This window comes from Triticum aestivum, chromosome 7A (genome assembly GCF_018294505.1).
Source record: "Triticum aestivum cultivar Chinese Spring chromosome 7A, IWGSC CS RefSeq v2.1, whole genome shotgun sequence".
In the NCBI taxonomy this organism is placed as follows: Eukaryota; Viridiplantae; Streptophyta; class Magnoliopsida; order Poales; family Poaceae; genus Triticum; species Triticum aestivum.
In genome coordinates, this window is record NC_057812.1 from 668,880,426 (window position 1) to 668,900,172 (window position 19,747).

General features: G+C 48.4%; 1 protein-coding gene across 1 annotated transcript; it reads right to left on the reverse strand.

The window, feature by feature from the left end:
• Window positions 1–17,470: 17,470 nt before the first annotated feature.
• LOC123154492 (auxin-responsive protein SAUR71-like) lies at window positions 17,471–18,512 on the reverse strand. The gene has a single exon (XM_044573212.1). It carries the CDS (start codon window positions 18,471–18,473, stop codon window positions 17,919–17,921), a length of 555 nt encoding a protein of 184 aa, XP_044429147.1. The 5' UTR covers window positions 18,474–18,512; the 3' UTR covers window positions 17,471–17,918.
• Between the last annotated feature and the right edge of the window lie 1,235 nt (window positions 18,513–19,747).

Genomic DNA, 19,747 nt, shown 5'->3' on the forward strand with positions numbered 1-19,747 from the left:
CTACTATAGTACTTACTTTCAGGTGTCTAAATTCCAGCTCCTTCGGCAGTCCCAGAACTGTTTTGGTGAATTTTCTCCAAACCCTGCCGGACAAAGAAAACAATTACTTGATATCAGGAAATGAACAAAGTTGCTGATATGGTGGATAATGATCGATTTAACTTACTTCTGGAGTATTTGAGTCATGTCTGCATAGTCCTGGGGATCTTTTCGTTTAGAGTCTACGACGGTTACTACTCACTGCTCAAGCTTAATCTCTAGGAGAATATAGTGGAAACTGCACACACATGCATAACTCATCAATTACATTACTATAACCTTGACTAATATATAAGGGAAACCGAATACGCACAAGACAGTAACACTCACCTGAAGTTGTAAGGAAAGAGTATTATATCTTTGTTTTGATTTATAACGAACGATCGTAGCAAGTTGGCCTCGATAGCTGCGGCATGAAGTTTAACCTCAGTTGCATCTATGAGATATGTGTTAATGAACCCAATATCACCGACTTGTCTTTTCTTCAATTCGGCGATCTTCAATCTGCATAATATAGTGAGGATGATTATAAATACATGCAATGAAAGAGCTAAGCTATATAGAGAAACTTAATGACAGAAGTAGTACTACTTACAGATAGTAGCAGGCGACCGTTGTTTTATCGAGGGCCAATTGATTGAAAAACTGATAGAACTCCTCAAATGGAACAGGCAACAGATCAATTCCAACGAGGTCATGCTCCTTTTTAACTTTCACATACAAAGTACTCCTCCCCCCAGAGTCTCTGCAGATTTTCAAGTACCAATCATGCAATCTTCGCATCATCGTTGATAGAGATCTTTCATCTTTGACGAGAGGCTTCCCGTACTCGTATCTTTGTATCTGCACGTCCATGGGTTCATAATGTACTTCGTCGGGCAGGTAATCTGCAAGATTGCTATAACCGGGCACCATCCTCGGATCATTAGCGACGTTGTGGCTAGGCACCTTGAGCGGGGGGCACGATTGCTTTGCTTGTTCGCTGAGCTGGGCAATTTGTTTCCCAGCTCGTCGTTCTTTCAGCCTTTGATCACTGACAGTACTTCCCGACCGCTCTGCTTCGGCAAATTCCTTTCCAATAATGCGGTCATAGTTTCCTTTCGGCGGATCAGACTTCGGTGGTTTTGTCAGGGCAGCCAGAGTGCGCTTCACTTTCACCCGATCTACCTTCTCCTCCGGAGGTGGATGTTTCTTTGCTTTCACCCCTTCAAAGAAGTTCCTCACTTCTTCTCGCGCGATCTCGGCGTTCTCCTCCAGGGTCCTCTCATATGGTAACTTCTCTGGAGTCTTCAGAGAAGGACCGAATCTGTATGTCCTCCCGCCTCTGGTTGTACTGCTAGACGCCGACCGAGCAGACGTAGCGGTTGTCTTCTTTACTTGCTTAAGAGGCGGAGGAGAAGGACTACGACGCGCCGGAGCAGCTGGAGCGGCGGCAGGTCTCTTCCGCCCTTGCTGACGAGGCGGAGAAGGAGGAGGCTGGCTGCTCGGGCGTGTCGGCGCAGGCGAAGAAGGAGGCGGAGTGCCGCCACGCGCCGGAGAAGGAGCCGGCCGAGGGCCCTGATCGTCACTCGCTGGAGCAGGAGGCGGTGGAGGCGGAGTGCCCTGACTCGCCGGAGAAGGAGGAGGAGGTGGTGGCGTCCAGTTCGGAAGGTTGATGAGCTCCTTCCGCCATAGGCATGGAGTCTTCAGAGAAGACCCCAGCCGAGTCTCCCCTTCACCGGTAGGGTGGTCAAGCTGGAAGTCCTCAAATCCCTCCGTTATCTCATCCACCATCACCCTAGCATATCCTTCTGGAATCGGCCTGCAGTGAAAAGTTGCGCCGGGTTCAGTAGGATAAACAGAGCCAACAGCCGCCTTGACCTTCAAATTCATCCATTGCGTCATAAGGTGGCAATTTTGAGACTCCGTTATAGCATCCACGGGATAGCTGGCAGGAGCCGTCAAGGCATGCTCCGGCTGAAGCAGCTCGGTGGAAGCCACGCTGCTTCTGCGCTGAGATGGCGGGGTAGCTTCGGGGGAGGCTTCGGCAGTACGTTTGCTGCGATTTGCTTCTCGTTCCTCTATCGCGTCTACCCTTGCTTGCAGCACCTGCATTTGGGTCTGCTGCACTTTTTTCCTCCTCTCATGGGATTTGTAACCGCCTGCGTCCGGAAACCCAACCTTCCACGGAATGGAGCCTGGCGTGCCTCGTGTCCGTCCAGGGTGCTCAGGATTCCCGAGGGCCATTGTGAGCTCGTCGTTCTCTCTGTCTGGAAAGAACGTCCCTTCCTGCGCTGCTTCGATATACTGCTTAAGCTTACTGACTGGTATGTCCATTTGATCGTTCGTCCAAATGCACTTCCCTGTTACAGGGTCCAGGGTTCCGCCAGCCCCGAAGAACCAAGTCCGGCAACGGTCTGGCCAGTTAATTGTCTCTGGTTCGATCCCTTTATGAACTAGATCATTCTCAGTCTTGGACCACTTAGGCCGGGCTACGAGGTAGCCACCTGACCCCGTGCGATGGTGAAGCTTCTTCTTCGCAGCATTTTGCTTGTTTGTCGCCGACATCTTCTGACTCTTTTCCGATGTCTTGTGGGCCACAAATGCGGGCCAGTGATCTCTGATCTTCTCATATCTGCCCTTGAATTCTGGTGTCTCATTATTTTCGACAAACTTATTCAGCTCTTTCTTCCACCTCCTGAATAGTTCTGCCATCCTCTTCAGAGCAAAAGACTTGATTAATTTCTCTTTAACTGGGTTCTCTGGATTATCCTCAGGCGGTAGGGTGAAATTTGACTTCAGCTCAGTCCAAAGATCATTTTTCTGCATATCATTGACATAAGAGACCTCAGGGTCTTCTGTAGCCGGCTTAAACCATTGCTGGATGCTTATCGGGATCTTGTCCCTAACCAGAACCCCGCACTGAGCAACAAATGCGCTCTTTGTCCGGAGGGGTTCAATAGGTTGGCCGTCGGGCGCGATTGCTATGATCTCAAACTTTTCATCCGAGCTCAACTTTTTCTTCGGGCCTCGTCTCTTTACCGAAGTTGTGCTCGATCCGGAGGGCTAGAAAAAAGAACAAAGACTTAATTAATATGTGTACATACCAAAACAATGAATGCATCAATCAGCTAGTCAGCATAGGCTTAACTAATATATATACCTGGCCGGACTCGGTTCGGTCACCGGAGCCGTCATCACGGTCTCCTTCTTGCACCGGCATTGGGTCACCGGAGCCGTCCTCATGTTCTTCTTCTTGCACCGGCATTAGGTCACCGTAGCCAGCTTGTTCACCCTCTCCTTCCAGACCATCGGTTTCGTTGAGAAACAACGAGATGGCATCACTTCCTTCTGCGATTATGTCCCTCAACAACGCTTCTTTTGTTGCTTCGTCTAGGGCGGTGTCCATAGTTTCTACAAATATTTACAACATGGCAATTATTATTCAAACATGACAGATGGATATATTAGTGCCAAACGTAGAACTAGCTACCTAATCATAGTAAGCTATCGGGAGGGGGTATATATCGACAACGATGACACTACATCTATGTCCCTCGACGACCCTCGTTCCCGATAAAAAAAGGAGGAAGAAGAAGAAAAAAAGAGGAGAAGAAAGAATAGAGGAGAAGAACCCTCGAACCCTCGACCCCTAGACGACCCTCTTCTTCCTCTCATGTTCGAGAGGATCGCCGAGGGGTCGGGAGGTTGCCTAGTGTCAAAGGATTCAACAAAACCATGTCTTCATCATTAGGCGAAAGTAACATGTGCATGATGGTACGAAGCTCTTCAAAGTTGTTCTGGAACGGAGTCCCAGATAGGATAATTCGCTTTTTGGTACAAAGTTCAGCAAGAGCCTTCCGAATATCGCTATTTGGAAGGCCTTTGCTGAATTCGTACCAAAAGGCGGATTATTCTATCCGGGACTCCATTCCAGAACAACTTTGCAGAACTTCGTACCAACATGCCCTGGTTACTTCCGGCTAATGATGAAGGCATGGATTTCTTCAATACTTTGACACTAGGAAACCTCTCTCGACCCCTCGGCGATCCTCGACCCCTCGAACCCTCGACGACCCTGGAACCCTCGACCCCTAGACGACCCTCTTCTTCCTCTCATGTTCGAGAGGATCACCGAGGGGTCGGGAGGTTGCCTAGTGTCAAAGGATTCAACAAAACCATGTCTTCATCATTAGGCGAAAGTAACATGTGCATGATGGTACGAAGCTCTTCAAAGTTGTTCTGGAACGGAGTCCCAGATAGGATAATTCGCTTTTTGGTACAAAGTTCAGCAAGAGCCTTCCGAATATCGCTATTTGGAAGGACTTTGCTGAATTCATACCAAAAGGCGGATTATTCTATCCGGGACTCCATTCCAGAACAACTTTGCAGAACTTCGTACCAACATGCCCTGGTTACTTCCGGCTAATGATGAAGGCATGGATTTCTTCAATACTTTGACACTAGGAAACCTCTCTCGTCCCCTCGGCGATCCTCGACCCCTCGAACCCTCGACGACCCTGGAACCCTCGACCCCTAGACGACCCTGCTGGAACCCTCGACCCTCGAACCCTCGACCCTTGACCCCTTAACGACCCTCGACCCTCTACCCTAGTTCCCGACCCTCGACCCCTCGAAGAGGAGAAATAAATAAGAAGAAGAAAAAAGAAGAAAAAGAAGAGGAGAAGGAAGAAAGGAATAGTCGAGAAGAAGAGATTCTATTTTCTCTTCTTCTCCACTATTCCTTTCTTCCTTCTCCTCTTCTTTTTCTTCTTTTTTCTTCTTCTTATTTATTTCTCCTCTTCTTTTCCTCTCCTCTTCTTCTTTCTTTCCTCTTCTTATTTTCTTCTTTCCTATCCTTCTTTTTCTAAAATTGTAATTTTTGCATATATAAAACTTTTCTAAAATTGTAACTTTCTATATAAAACTTTCCTATCGGGAGGGGGAGAATATCGAAGAAAAAAAAGAAGAAAAAAAAGAGGAGAAGACGAAAGGAATAGAGGAGAAGAATAAAAAATAGAATTTTTTTCTATTTTTTCTTCTTCTCCTCTATTCCTTTCTTCTTCTCCTCTTCCTTTTCTTCCTCTCCTCGTCTTCTCCTTCTTCTTCTCTTTCTTTCTCTACTTATTTTCCTTTTCCTTATTTTACTTTTTCCTCTCCACTAACATAAAATGCACTAACCTAAAATGCAACAAACATAAAATGCACTAAAGAGGCTCAACTAACCTAAAATCAGTGATAAAATGCACTAACCTAAAATCGATATCTACTAACAACTTAAAAAATTAATACATATATGAAAAAATGCATATATGAAAAAAAAACATCATCATATCATCAACAGAAAAAACATCATCATATCATCAACAGAAAAAAAACATCATCATATCATCATATCATCAACATCATCAACCTAAAGGGCCGGCGACGGCGCGGGGCGACGACGGGGCGGGGCGGCGACGGGCTCGGGGCGGCGACGGGATCGGGGCGGCGACGGGGCGGGGCGACGGCAGCGGGCTCGGGGCGACGGCGCGGGGCGACGACGGGCTCGGGGCGACGGCGCAGGGCGACGACGTACGGGCTCGGGGCGGCGACGGGGCGGGGCGGGGCGACGGCGGCGGGCGCGGGGCGACGGCGCGGGGCGACGACGGGCTCGGGGCGGCGACGACGAGGACGAACGGCCTGGGGGCGTCGGGGCGAATGGGAGGCGGTTGGCCAAAATTTCACAAGTGTTGGCTTATATAGCCAGAGCAATGGTCCCGGTTCGTGCTACGACCCGGGACTAATGCTCCCTCTAGTCTCGGTTGGTGCGACGAACCGGGACCAAAGGCCAATTTTCAGCAGCCGAAAGGGCGGGTAGCGAAGGCCATTGGTCCCGGTTGGTGGCACCAACCGTGACTAAAGGGGGGCAATGGTCACGGTTGGTGCCACGAACCGTGACCAATGCCCCCTTTAGTCCCGGTTGGTGCCACCAACCGGGACCAATGGCTTTGTGCTGCCCCGCACCCAAAAGTTTAGTCCCACATCGCTAGCTGAAGGGCGCCGGCACTGGTTTATAAGCGCTGGTGTGCCTCCCCATTCGAGCTCCTCTCTAATGCAGGCTTTTGGGTCTAAACTTGCTACTGCCTGTGGGCCTATTGGGCCTTCTGCGGGCCTGAATCCTGGCCTATGTAGGGTTTCTAGTCGTATTCAGGCCGTGGAGGCCCAGTAGGAGGCATTTTTTTCTATTTATTTTGTGTGAATCACTAGTTTATGAATAACTTTACTATAAAAATAGAATTTTTTCTATTTATTTTTTATTTCTACTTACAACTAAATACTTACAGTTTTTTAGTGATTTCTTTTTGCTTTTAGGTCACAAAAATTATAAACTTTCTGTTAGTGCCATTAGTTTTAAATTTTGAATAGTTTAAATTTGAATTTTTAAAAATTTGTGTGAATCACTAGTTCGATTTTAGGTCACAAAAATTATATTCTTTTTGCTATTGAAGAATATTATAGTTTTATTTTAGTTGATCATAACATAATATTTTAATTGATTGTTTTTATTTTCATAAAAGTTTGTTAGTTCATTCTGTTTGCTATTAATTCATTCTTTGAGCTAAATGACTCTGAAATTGGAAAGCATTTCAAAATGAACTCTAAAAAGGTTGAAAGTTGGCATGGTATCATCATTTCACCCATATAGCATGTGCATGTACAAAACGGACAATGGTAGCATGTTCGTCTGTTACAAATTTGGCATGGTATCATCATAATAGTTGCGGGAGAAAGTCTTCACTTTTTTTTCGCTTGTGTCATTTGCTTATTGCGCTGTAACCATGGATAATCTTCATTGTTTATCAGGATGCTTGGGTCAGCCTGACATTGAAGGGAGGAATTTTATGAAACTTTTCATAATCTTCAGACATGTCTGTCTTGCCGTCCACTCCAAGGATGTCCCTTTTTCCTAAAAGAACTATGTGGCGCTTTGGCTCATCATATGTATTCGCTTCCTTATCTTTTCTTTTTCTCGGTTTGGTAGACATGTCCTTCACATAGATAACCTGTGCCACATCATTGGCTAGGACGAACGGTTCGTCAGTGTACCCAAGATTTTTCAGATCCACTGTTGTCATTCCGTACTGTGGGTCTACCTGTACCACGCCGCCTAACAGATTGACCCATTTGCACTTAAACAGAGGGACCTTAAAATCAGGTCCGTAGTCAAGTTCCCATATGTCCACTATGTAACCATAATATGTGTCCTTTCCGCTCTCGGTTGCTGCATCAAAGCGGACACCACTGTTTTGGTTGGTGCTCTTTTGATCTTGGGCGATCGTGTAAAATGTATTTCCATTTATCTCGTATTCTTTGTAAGTCAATACAGTCAAAGATGGTCCCCTGGACAACAAGTACAACTCATCACAAACAGTGTTGTCACCTCTGAGACGTGTTTCCAACCAATTGCTGAAAGTCCTGATGTGTTCACATGTAATCCAGTCGTCGCACTGCTCCAGGTGTTTGGAGCGCAGACTGTTCTTGTGTTCATCGACATACGGGGTCACCAAGGTAGAGTTCTGAAGAACTGTGTAGTGTGCTTGAGACCAAGAATATCCGTCCCTGCATATTATTGAGTCTCTTCCAAGAGTGCCTTTTCCAGTCAGTCTCCCCTCATACCGCGATTTAGAGAGACCTATCTTGTTAAGGCCAGGAATGAAGTCAACACAAAACCCGATAACATCCTCTGTTTGATGGCCCATGGAGATGCTTCCTTCTGGCCTAGCGCGGTTATGGACATATTTCTTTAGGAATCCCATGAACCTCTCAAAGGGGAACATATTGTGTAGAAATACGAGCCCCAGGATGACAATCTCGTCGACTAGATGAACTAGGACATGCGTCATGATATTGAAGAAGGATGGTGGGAACACCAGCTCGAAACTGACAAGACATTGCGCCACATCACTCCTTAGCCTTGGTACGATTTCTGGATCGATCACCTTCTGAGAGATTGCATTGAGGAATGCACATAGCTTCACAATGGCTAATCGGACGTTTTCCGGTAGAAGCCCCCTCAATGCAACCGGAAGCAGTTGCATCATAATCACGTGGCAGTCATGAGACTTTAGGTTCTGAAACTTTTTCTCTGGCATATTTATTATTCCCTTTATATTCGACGAGAAGCCAGTCGTGACCTTCATACTGAGCAGGCATTCAAAGAAGATTTCTTTCTCTTCTTTCGTAAGAGCGTAGCTGGCAGGACCTTTATACTGCTTCGGAGGCATGCCGTCTTTTTCGTGCAAACGTTGCAGGTCCTCTCGTGCCTCAGGTGTATCTTTTGTCTTCCCATACACGCCCAAGAAGCCTAGCAGGTTCACGCAAAGGTTCTTCGTCACGTGCATCACGTCGATTGAGGAGCGGACCTCTAGGTCTTTCCAGTAGGGTAGGTCCCAAAATATAGATTTCTTCTTCCACATGGGTGCGTGTCCCTCAGCGTCATTCAGAACAGCTAGTCCACCGGGACCCTTTCCAAAGATTACGTAGTGTAAATCATTAACCATAGCAAGCATGTGATCACCGGTGCGCAAGGCGGGCTTATTCCGGTGATCTGCCTCGCCTTTGAAATGCTTGCCTTTCTTTCGACATTGATGGTTGGTCGGAAGAAATCGACGATGGCCCAGGTACACATTCTTCCTTCATTTGTCCAGGTATATACTTTCAGTGTCATCTAAACAGTGCGTGCATGCGTGGTATCCTTTGTTTGTCTGTCCTGAAAGGTTACTGAGAGCGGGCCAATCGTTGATGGTCACGAACAGCAACGCCTTAAGGTTAAATTCCTTCTGTTTGTGCTCATCCCACGTACGTACACCGTTTTCATTCCACAGCTGTAAAAGTTCTTCAACTAATGGCCTTAGGTACACATCAATTTCGTTGACGGGTTGCTTAGGGCCTTGGATGAGAACTGGCATCATAATGAACTTCCGCTTCATGCACATCCAAGGAGAAAGGTTATACATACATAAAGTCACGGGCCAGGTGCTGTGATTGCTGCTCTGCTCCCCGAAAGGATTAATGCCATCCGCGCTTAAAGCAAACCATACATTCCTTGGGTCCTTTGCAATCTCATCCCAGTACTTTCTCTCGATTTTTCTCCACTGCGACCCGTCAGCGGGTGCTCTCAACTTCCCATCTTTCTTTCGGTTCTCACTGTGCCATCGCATCAACTTGGCATGCTCTTCGTTTCTGAACAGACATTTCAACCGTGGTATTATAGGAGCATACCACATCACCTTCATAGGAACCCTCTTCCTGAGGGGCTCGCTGTCAACATCACAAGAGTCATCTCGTCTGATCTTATACCGCAACGCACCGCATACCGGGCATGCGTTCAGATCCTTGTATGCACCGCAGTAGAGGATGCAGTCATTAGGGCATGCATGTATCTTCTCCACCTCCAATCCTAGAGGGCATACGGCCTTCTTTGCTGCGTATGTACTGTCGGGCAATTCGTTATTCTTTGGAAGCTTCTTCTTCAATATTTTTAGTAGCTTCTCAAATCCTTTGTCAGCCACAGCATTCTCTGCCTTCCACTGCAGCAATTCCAGTACGGTACCGAGCTTTGTGTTGCCATCTTCACAATTGGGGTATAACCCTTTTTTGTGATCCTCTAACATGCGATCGAACTTCAGCTTCTCCTTTTGACTAATGCATTGCGTCCTTGCATCGACAATGACCCGGCGGAGATCATCACCATCGGGCACATCGTCTGGTTCCTCTTGATCTTCAGCAGCTTCACCCGTGGCAGCATCATTGGGCACATCGTCTGGTTCCTCTTGATCTTCACCAGCTCCCCCCGTTGCAGCATCACCGTATTCAGGGGGTACATAGTTGTCATCGTACTCTTCTTCTTCGCCGTCTTCCATCATAACTCCTATTTCTCCGTGCCTCGTCCAAACATTATAGTGTGGCATGAAACCCTTGTAAAGGAGGTGGGAGTGAAGGATTTTCCGGTTAGATTAAGACCTCGTATTCCCACATTTAGTGCATGGACAACACATAAAACCATTCTGTTTGTTTGCCTCAGCCACATCGAGAAACTCATGCACGCCCTTAATGTACTCATGGGTGTGTCTGTCACCGTACATCCATTGCCGGTTCATCTGCGCGCATTATATATAATTAAGTGTCCAAATTAATAGAAGTTCATCATCACATTAAAACCAAAGTGCATACATAGTTCTCATCTAACAACATATAGCTCTCCAGAGCATCTAATTAATTAAACCATACATTGAAACTATGTAAAACATTTCAATGCGAAAACAAATGTGATCATAATCGCAACCAAGGTAACAATTGATCCAACGGCATAATGATACCAAGCCTCGGTATGAATGGCATATTTTCTAATCTTTCTAATCTTCAAGCGCATTGCATCCATCTTGATCTTGTGATCATCGACGACATCCGCAACATGCAACTCCAATATCATCTTCTCCTCCTCAATTTTTTTTATTTTTTCCTTCAACAAATTGTTTTCTTCTTCAACTAAATTTAACCTCTCGACAATAGGGTCGGTTGGCATTTCCGATTCACATACATCCTAGATAAATAAAATCTATGTCACGTTGGTCGGCATAATTTTCATAAACAATAAATGAACTAATAGTTATAAAGATAATATACATACCAAATCCGAATCATAGACAGGACGAGGGCCGACGGGGGCGGATACCAAAACCATCGCACTATATAAGATGCAATAATAAATGTAAGAAAATGATACAAGTATCTATCTAAACATACAAGTAAGAATATTTTTCCTTTCAGAAAGAAGATAAGAACAAGAGGCTCACCACGGTGGTGTCGGTGATGAGATCGGCGCGGGTGATCGACGACGGTGAAGACGGGGACGGGGCGTGACGGACCGCTAAATCTAGACAAATCTCGAGGTAAATGGAGTTTGGAGGTCGAGCTTCGAGAGGAGAAAGCTTAAGTAGTGTGGCTCGGGCATCCATCGAACACCTCATGTGCATAGGAGGTGAGCTAGAGCACTACAAAGCCCTCTCCCCCTCGGCCAGAAGAAACAGAGCACTGTGTTCTGCTCTTGCGCGAGGGGGTATATATAGGCACCACATTGGTCCCGGTTGATGACATGAACCGGGACTAAAGGGAAGCCTTTGGTCCCGGTTCAAGCCACCAACCGGGACCAATGGTGGTGGGCCAGGAGCAAGGCCCATTGGTCCCGGTTCGTCCCACCAACCGGGACCAAAAGGTCCAGACGAACGGGGACCAATGGCCCACGTGGCCCGGCCGCCCCACCGGGCTCACGAACCGGGACCAGTGCCCACATTGGTTCCGGTTCTAGACTGAACTGGGACTAATGGGCTGAGCCGGCCTGGACCAAAGCCCTGTTTTCTATTAGTGGGATGCGAGAAGGACGTTTTGGTGTACACTAGAACTAGTATATCACGCTTTCAATTTCGTCTTATATGCACTCTTGTTTTCGAGCCCCGTCTAGCTTGTTGAGTATCGTGATTATTAAGAAAGTTTGGATAGAGTAGAATATTATTCTACCTTGTCTTATATTCCAAGATGATCATGTACTTCTATATATATGCCTATGAGGTTCAAGCAATACAATCAATCATTCCACCAATCCTCCTCTATCCCTTCTAACATGGTGGTGGTGTAGGTAAGTACGTAGTACGTTGTATTCTCTCTAGCTTGCCTCTTCACAATCACTCTGTAAATATAAATTCATAGCGATGACAACACTGCCGTCTTAACTCTGCCTAGCTTTGTTCAATGTTGTATTTATCTCCGCGTCGAAATCAAAGTACACGGACTCTCTTAGACTTTGAAGAAAAATCGCCCAGTTGTTAGCTGGACTACTCGTCAGTGGCCAGGCATGCATGCATCGGCCGATCGAGACAGGCATGTTCTTATCAGGTTCTCGAACGTTCCTCCGACGTTCCTGACCGAAATTCAAACCCGAGTCATCCCATGCATTTAGGACGCAATTATTGGCCACAACGACAAAATCAACAAGATAGTTTTCTTACTAAACTTAATACAATCCAGTCCGGCCAATGACCTAAGCAAATTAATCAAGTTGCAGTCCAGGCAAGGTTACGTGATGGACAAACCCTAAGTAGATGTTATCAACGTAGAACACCACCGCTGGTCCAGTCAATGATGATCGCTTAACAATGATGATACTATGTTATTAACTTTAGTTGGCAGATGCATAGTGGTGTACGCATGTACATAGTATTCACTTCGAAGTGGATTTTTGTACCCAGCAAAGAATTTAATAATTCATCCCTATCTGTCTTTACAATCACTCTCTCTATATATGTATATATAAATTCGTAGCGATGACAACACTGTCATCTTAACTCCGCCTAGCTTCGCTCAAGGTTGAATTTATCTTCGCGTCCACATCAAAGTACACGGACACTCTTTGTGATAGCCTGATTTATTAGGGATGATATACTACTCATATCAATAAGGAATTCCTTCTTTTCCAGTAGCTCATTCAGACAGAACTCCAAAGTTAAGCATGCTCAGCTTTGAGTAGTGTCAGGATGGGTGACCGACCGGAAAATTGCTCCCGGATGCACACGAGTGAGGACAAAGTGCGCAGAAAATACTAGTATTGGTCTGTGGGGTCAGTCTACATCCCGCCAGTAGTAACGACCACCGGCGGATGTGTCCGGAGCGTTACAAGTTGGTATCAGAGCCGAATCTTACAGTTACACGGATGTTTACGGATAGGTGCGCGATCATGTTGTTCATGACATTTGTACGTTCGTGCCAAGAGGAAATGTTGACGGGCATCTCCTTATCAGGCTCTCGAATGTTCTGCTGAATATCCTGGCCGAAATTCAAACCAGAACATCCACGCAATTAGGACGCTATTATTGACCACGACGATAATATCACAGTATAATCCAGTCCGACTGATGACCTAAGCAAATTAATTAAGTTCCAGTCAAGGCAAGGAACTGAAGTTCACGGGTTGGATTGGATGATTGGATCAGCGCCGTTTAAAAAATCCTAGATATTTTGGCCCAAATTAGCCAATCCCGCCGAACTGATCAACGGTTTTGCCATTGCTTTCGGGCGGTTTTGTAGTAGTCCAGCATTTCTTCTGTTCACTTGCACGCAGTGACAGTGAATGCTTTGGAGTTGGACTGGCATGTGTCCGTATGGAGATCTGCTTAATTTTGATGTAGTAGCAGATCATAGCACAAGGAAGAGTTTGTCTGTAGCTCCGCCCAGTTGCACACATATGCAAGTTTAGCAGGTGAAAAGTAGTGCCTTCGCAAGCACCCACTTTAGACAAGCCAAATTAGCTAATTATATATGGGCGATCGAGTAACTGCAAACACTGCGACGACTGGACTTTCGGTTTCATCTCTTGTACGGTTGTGCCGACATGGATGCAATGACGACGTTTGTACTTTGTGGTGTACACTAGTACCAGTATATTACGGTATCAATTTCGTCTTATACGCACTCTCGGTTTCGTACTCCGTCTCGGCAGTTGCTTTGGACCTGACATCTACTCCCTCCGTCCCAAAATTCTTATCTTAGATTCATCTAGATACGCATGTATCTAATACTAAAACGTGACTTAATACATCTGTATTTAGACAAATCTAAGACAAAAATTTTGGGACGGATGGAGTAAGTTGGACCAATCGACCAACATCGTCACTTTGCTGGCTGTGACGGAGACAAGCAAGAGCTCCTAGAGCACGCGTACACAACGTACTTACGTACTTACGCCGATCTGTACGTATTACAATCTTTTTATGTTTACTGACACGGCACTTAGTTAAGTACAGAGGCGGAGCCGGAGGGGACGAGCAGGGGCCTCCTCCCCCCCCCCCCCCCCCCCCCCTTCTCACGATCGACAATTTTAGTAGGAGCGAGGAGTAATTACCAACGAGATTAGATCAATATACGTACTCGACTCTTCTATACTCGAATTCTGGCTTCGCCACTGGTTAAGTACGTGTCCAAACATAGCGCAGAGACAAGACAGAATCTTCTTCTGGCCTCTGGGTCCATGGGAACGCCGAGCACACCTGTACACCTAGGACGCAGCTAAGATTGCCATGGCGAATGAATCAACCAAGCGAGTAACCTCATCATTGGGTCGTTAATCCCAATCATTAGGGGCCCGTACAGTACGTACGCCGCCCCCATGTCGTTGCCTACTCACATGCAGAGCAAATCTTCTCCTGAAGGCTGAAGCCCAACTGAAAGCGAGTGAATCGAACCAACTAAACTAAACAGATACTCACGTACTGTTGTGTTTGCAAGCTTGTTTAGCTTGCAAAAGCTTCGTACATTGTGAAACAGAGGGAGTAAGAAACTAACTAAACCAAGCACGACTCGGCGCCTATGTACGCACGTACTGTTGTGTTTGGCTGCGCTCCACATGGCCTCTCGTCTATCCGATCCGACTGGTTGATCCTGATATGTACAACACTGGACGGACATGGTGAATCAGGGTACGTAATCATTTTTATCTTGGAGAATGTGATGACTACCCTAAAAAAATGATACCCATTTGGTTCCAAAAGAACCGCGTAAGATCATCTACAGCCGGGCATTCCAAACCTTTATAATGAAAATTCGATTTAGACGGACGTCTCAAACGGGCTTCATATCCAACCCAGGCACGTCCGTCACATCGGACTTAGGCCACGATGGCTCATCCGACCTCACATATATTCCTTCTCATTCACTCGCCGGATGAAACCCTATCCACTTCACTCCACTGCCCTCCGCCACCCAAAAGCTTCCGTCCGGCAATCTCCGGCCTTCTTCGGCTTGGTGGACAATGGATCAGAGCCCTTCACCTCTAAATCCGTCGACCCCGAGCTCATCCCACGCGGCCCAAGAAGGAGATGGCCATACGGCTTGCGCTCCGCCGCTCCCGGGAGTTGGCCGTGTGAGGTAGCACGCGGACTCCTTACGCCAGGGATCCATTGCGTCTGCCCAAATGGCGCATGAATCCTGCGCTAGGTGTGCAGTTGCTGCCTCACGGGAGGCGGTGCAGTTCGTCTAGCGTCCGAACGTGGTGGCGGACGCGCGACCCCTATGTTGGTGCGCGGAGCAGAAGGACGCACCATGGGCATCTTCCGACGCAAAATGACACGGCGTGCCCGCCGTGAGAGGTAGCGGCTGCGGGAGGAGGTGGCAACCCTCGCGGTGGTGGACGTCGGTGAGGCGGAGTCGCATTCTCCGGCGCCCCGTATGGTGCACCCGTGCGGGCGTCACAACCGCGTCATGGTTGATGTTGCCGGCTCATCCCAGGACGGATCCATCAATCCATCATCGATCTGACGTCCATCGGCATAGTCCTGGTCCTGAGCTCCGACGAGGAAGAGTAGAGCATAGGAGACGGCGGCGACTTGAGTCCCGTGAGCCGGTTCATGTCTCATGCCCTACTCTACCTTGCCGGCGACCGGACCAACAAACTGGTGAGCGCAACCGGCTGCCGGACATAGGCACTGTGGAGCTGGACGAGCTCCTCTTAATATGGATATAAAGTTTCTAATTTGAGGTATGTGGATGTAGAATGTATTATCTTAGGCATGACCGATCAGTATCCGCGGACGCGTCGGGCACGTCCGCGGGTATTTGAGAATCGGATTTGTCAAGTCCGGTTGTAGATGTTTTTGCAGTAACCATTATTTTGCCCGGTGTACATTGTCATCTCACCCCTTTCCGTGCTTTGGCTGGAACATGCACAACTAAAACTCGAGGCAGTTATCGGTTCAACCAATACACTTTCTTCAATGTTTCGGAAAATTTGCTGTGAACTCATAGTCATTTGCTCGAGGTAAAGTGATGAAGGTGACGCCCAGTTAGAAGAGGGAAGTGATGATGATAGTGCGTGTGCTATCTGGACGAGAGTCTCTTCACAATGTATTTGGAATATCCTTTCTGCTCCGCTCAAGGGATTGTGAGAGTTTTCATATGATTTTAGTTCATTAGCTGGACAATTCTATTTTTCTTAATTAATGGACACGTTTTCATATGATTTTTAGTTAATTAGCTCAACCCATTGTGAGATTTTTCATATGATTTTACCTGGACACCTCAAACTGGCGTCAAACACTTGGGTTGTTTGTCGCCCCTTATATCCAGCCCAAATGTAAGGCGGATATGGGGCGGTCTGGTCACGCACGGGCGTGTCCGCCGCGTCAGCCGGGCAAACCACCGACCCCACGCCGTATCCAAAAAATACCAATCCGTCTGCACTCCGAACTCTAACTCTCTCCACTCTCCTCTCTCGCTCTGTCCCCTTTCCGATTCCAATCGAATCAGGCGACATGTCGAGCTTCGGCAGCCACTCGGGTTCGGACATCGACGTCGAGGAGGAGCTGGCCCTCCGCATTGCGTTGGAGAGTCGAAGGTGGACACCGGAGGCAGCTCCAGATCTGCACTGTCACCGCACCCGCGCGGGCATCGGAGTTGGCCCCTCTCGGCCCCAGTTCAGTCTGCTCCGTCCCTACGCCGTCCCTTTCCCCCACCGGCCGCTGCTTCGTGCGGGCAGTTGTGGTGCTAGTGCCTGCTCCTCTGGTCCACACACGCGTGCCGACACCCACGAGAGGTAGCGGGCAAGGGAGAGGGATGCGATGGAACAATCCTTGCGGCGCCGCGAGCTGCCGGTGGAGGCAGCGGCAGAGGCGGCTCGAGAGGCCAAGCTGAAGCGGCAGTAGGATAGGGCCGTCCGCCGGATGAAGGGGCACATTGTCCTCTTCGACTCCTCGTCCGATGACGGCAACGACCACCAGCCGCGGACGCCTACAGCCGCGTCGGCAACCGGAAGGGCATGCAAAGGCCCGTCGAGGAAGTGATGATCTTGCTCCTTTTCTGTTTTTATTATCGGTTTTAATTGTTCAAAGTTAAAAACTTCCCGGTGATCTTTTGGATGATGCAGTGGGTTTTATGTGCATTTCGTTGTCCGTTTGATGCCGATTTCTTTCTCCGTTCGCGTAGAGTAGTTCATCATGTTGCATAGGTAGTATGAATATAGGATGCTGGATATGACATATGTGGATGTGGAATGTATTATTTGAGACGTGACCAGTCATCGGACGCGTCCGTGGGCGTTTGAGGCGTAGATATGCCAAGTCCGGTTGTAGATGGTCTTACATTTCTTTTTACTCCGCTTTGAAAAGAAGTTCTGCAAAATCCTATACACACGCACTGTATCTGTATGGCTCTATATGCAGTTTGCTATTCTGAACCTGGCCATAAATCCCAGATTTTCTGGCAAGCAGTTGTGAAGGCAGTGCCTCTGAAGTATATGCATCACAAGCCTAGACGTTCAAGAAAAGAAATGCATCCACAGCCCCAAGTAGTTTAGTAACTGGTTAATCATAGAAGTACACCATTGTATTCTATGCCAGGCTGCCTGAACTGTTAAAGCTAGCTGGAGATCGTTGAAGACTTGAAGTGCATTGCATTTTACACCACCAGATCTTGGAGCAAGCTTTTGCAGTAGCATAATCATCCATTCACTCACATGAGGCCAACCTTGCGGCTTACATGATGTACTTGTCATGACCTCAAAATCCCTACCAGAAGAAGAGGAAGAAGAAGCTCCATTGCAGATACCAGAGCTAGATCTAGAGCTAGCTACAAGAAGAAGAAGAAGAAGAAGAAGAAGAAGAAGAAGAAGAATGCGGCAGAATCCCCCTCCTACCCTCCACCAACCCAGTGAGACTTCCGTATGTACAACATCCACGCAGGGGTATATCGTTCAGAACGCAGCAGCTGGCGATTGGCTCCGCTCACCCTTTGCCTTTGCCAGGGGTCCAGTTTCCAATCAAGCCCTCCATGTGAGCCGAACGAGGAGGGTGAAACGGGGAAGAAAGGCCAGGAGGCTAGTAGTAGAACGCGGCGTCGTCGTCGTCAGTGGCCTGGCAGCCGGGGTCGGAGAGGCCGAGGAGGAGGCGGCGGAAGTTGGCCACGGCGCAGGGGATGCGGAGCGCGCCCGGGTGGCCGTAGCCGTACTCCTGCGCGGCGCGCCGGAGCAGGGCCTTGAACGCCGGCTGGCCCAGGAGCTCGGCCCGCACGGCGAAGCGCTCGATGGGGCCGCCCTCCTCGCCGACGCACACCGGCACGTGCCCCTCCGGCACGCGCGCGCCGCGGCCAAGCCTCCGCGCGCCGTAGAACGACGAGGAGGAGGCCTTCGCGGCCGCGTCGGGCCGGAGCGGCTGATACGCGGCGGCGGCGCATGCGTCGGCCGCGGCCACCCGGGAGAGCCGTCTGAGGAGGCGCTTCATGTTGCTGCTGCTTCCGTCGACGCCGGAGACCACGATACTTGGAAGCGGAGGCCGGAAAGCAGCGGCGGTGGCTGGTTCTTTGCGAGGGACGACACTAAGCTGAGAAGACAGAAGGCGTTTGTACTGAGACGACCATGGTGGCTGCTTATACATAACGGAAGAGCTGCAAGTTGTGCGTTGGCCTTGCCATTATTTTTCTCGGAATGGATTTTAGCCAGTCTGCTTCGGGTACACGGGGTTACTTGCCTCCTTTTATAATCTGGCCGTGTTTCACACTAAATCGCGATAAACTTGGTGAATAAGAAACTGTAAATGGCCTTGGTGCAGCGCAGCTACACACATCAACCTTCTAACTCGCCGCTGTCGGTTGCAGCTCGTTCCCGCCCGAGCCTTGTTGGCGTCGTTTGGCCTTGCTTCCCTCAACTCGGCATCGTCCGCAATGGACTTGGTGCAGCGCAGCACCTCTATCTTCCTTCCAACGAAATTGGCTCACCTAAGTTCTATTTTTCATGCAATTTACTTGCAGCTGAACCTAAAAAAAAATCGTAGCCTCATGTACTCATTCAGTGACCATGTGAGAGCTGGGAGCATGGAGCGTGAACCTATACGACAGAGAGACAGAGAGAGAGACAAAGCAAGTGATTAGTACTGTACGACAATTTGACTGAGAGAGAGAGAGAGAGAGAGAGAGGAGCAGGTGATTGCAATAGACTGCTGGAGTGCTGAACTCTTGTCTTGTCAACCCGTAGCAGTAGTATTCTCTTTCCGCCTTCTACTTTGTTATACGTGACAATACTTGGATTTTCACAGTGACAACACAATTGGCTGAGACCCTAGAAATACTAGCACGTTAGGAGAAGTGTGTCGCTAGACTAGGCCGTAGGCTATGCACCCGCGCACTATACCGGTACCGGACGCTATGACGCTACGCGAGACATTTTCACGTGGAGACCAGACCAGCACGCATGAATGATGATATCCTCCTATCCTATCCTCCGGTCCAGCGTCGCTCGAATCAGAGGAGCACTGTGCCTGTGCGTGATGCCGGCGAGTGGCGGAGCACGCACATACACGTCCCGGCCGTAGAGCGGCAAACATACACATCAACAGTGTTCCCGCATTTCCGGAACGAGGGGAAACACAGACACTCATTTCTCATTTGGCAGCAGGTACGACCGGTACGTACGGCTCGGTTTTATCCAGGGGCGGAACTGGGCCTGGGGCAACGGGGGCTATAGCCCCAGGCGTGGCCCAACTCGTAAATACATTATCCAGCAGGAATTTTGCATGTTTGTACACTCATATAGGCCCAGCCCCAGACGTGCACACATCCAGTGCCATGCCTCAGCCCATATACAACCCAGAAAAGCTCCCCATCGCCACCAGCCCACGACGAACAATCGCTCCAAAACGAGTCCCCCATCTCG

Coding starts and splice junctions, on each gene's coding strand:
- LOC123154492 (XM_044573212.1), bottom strand. CDS start 18,473: ATGTATAAGCAGCCACCATGGTCGTCTCAGTACAAACGCCTTCTGTCT.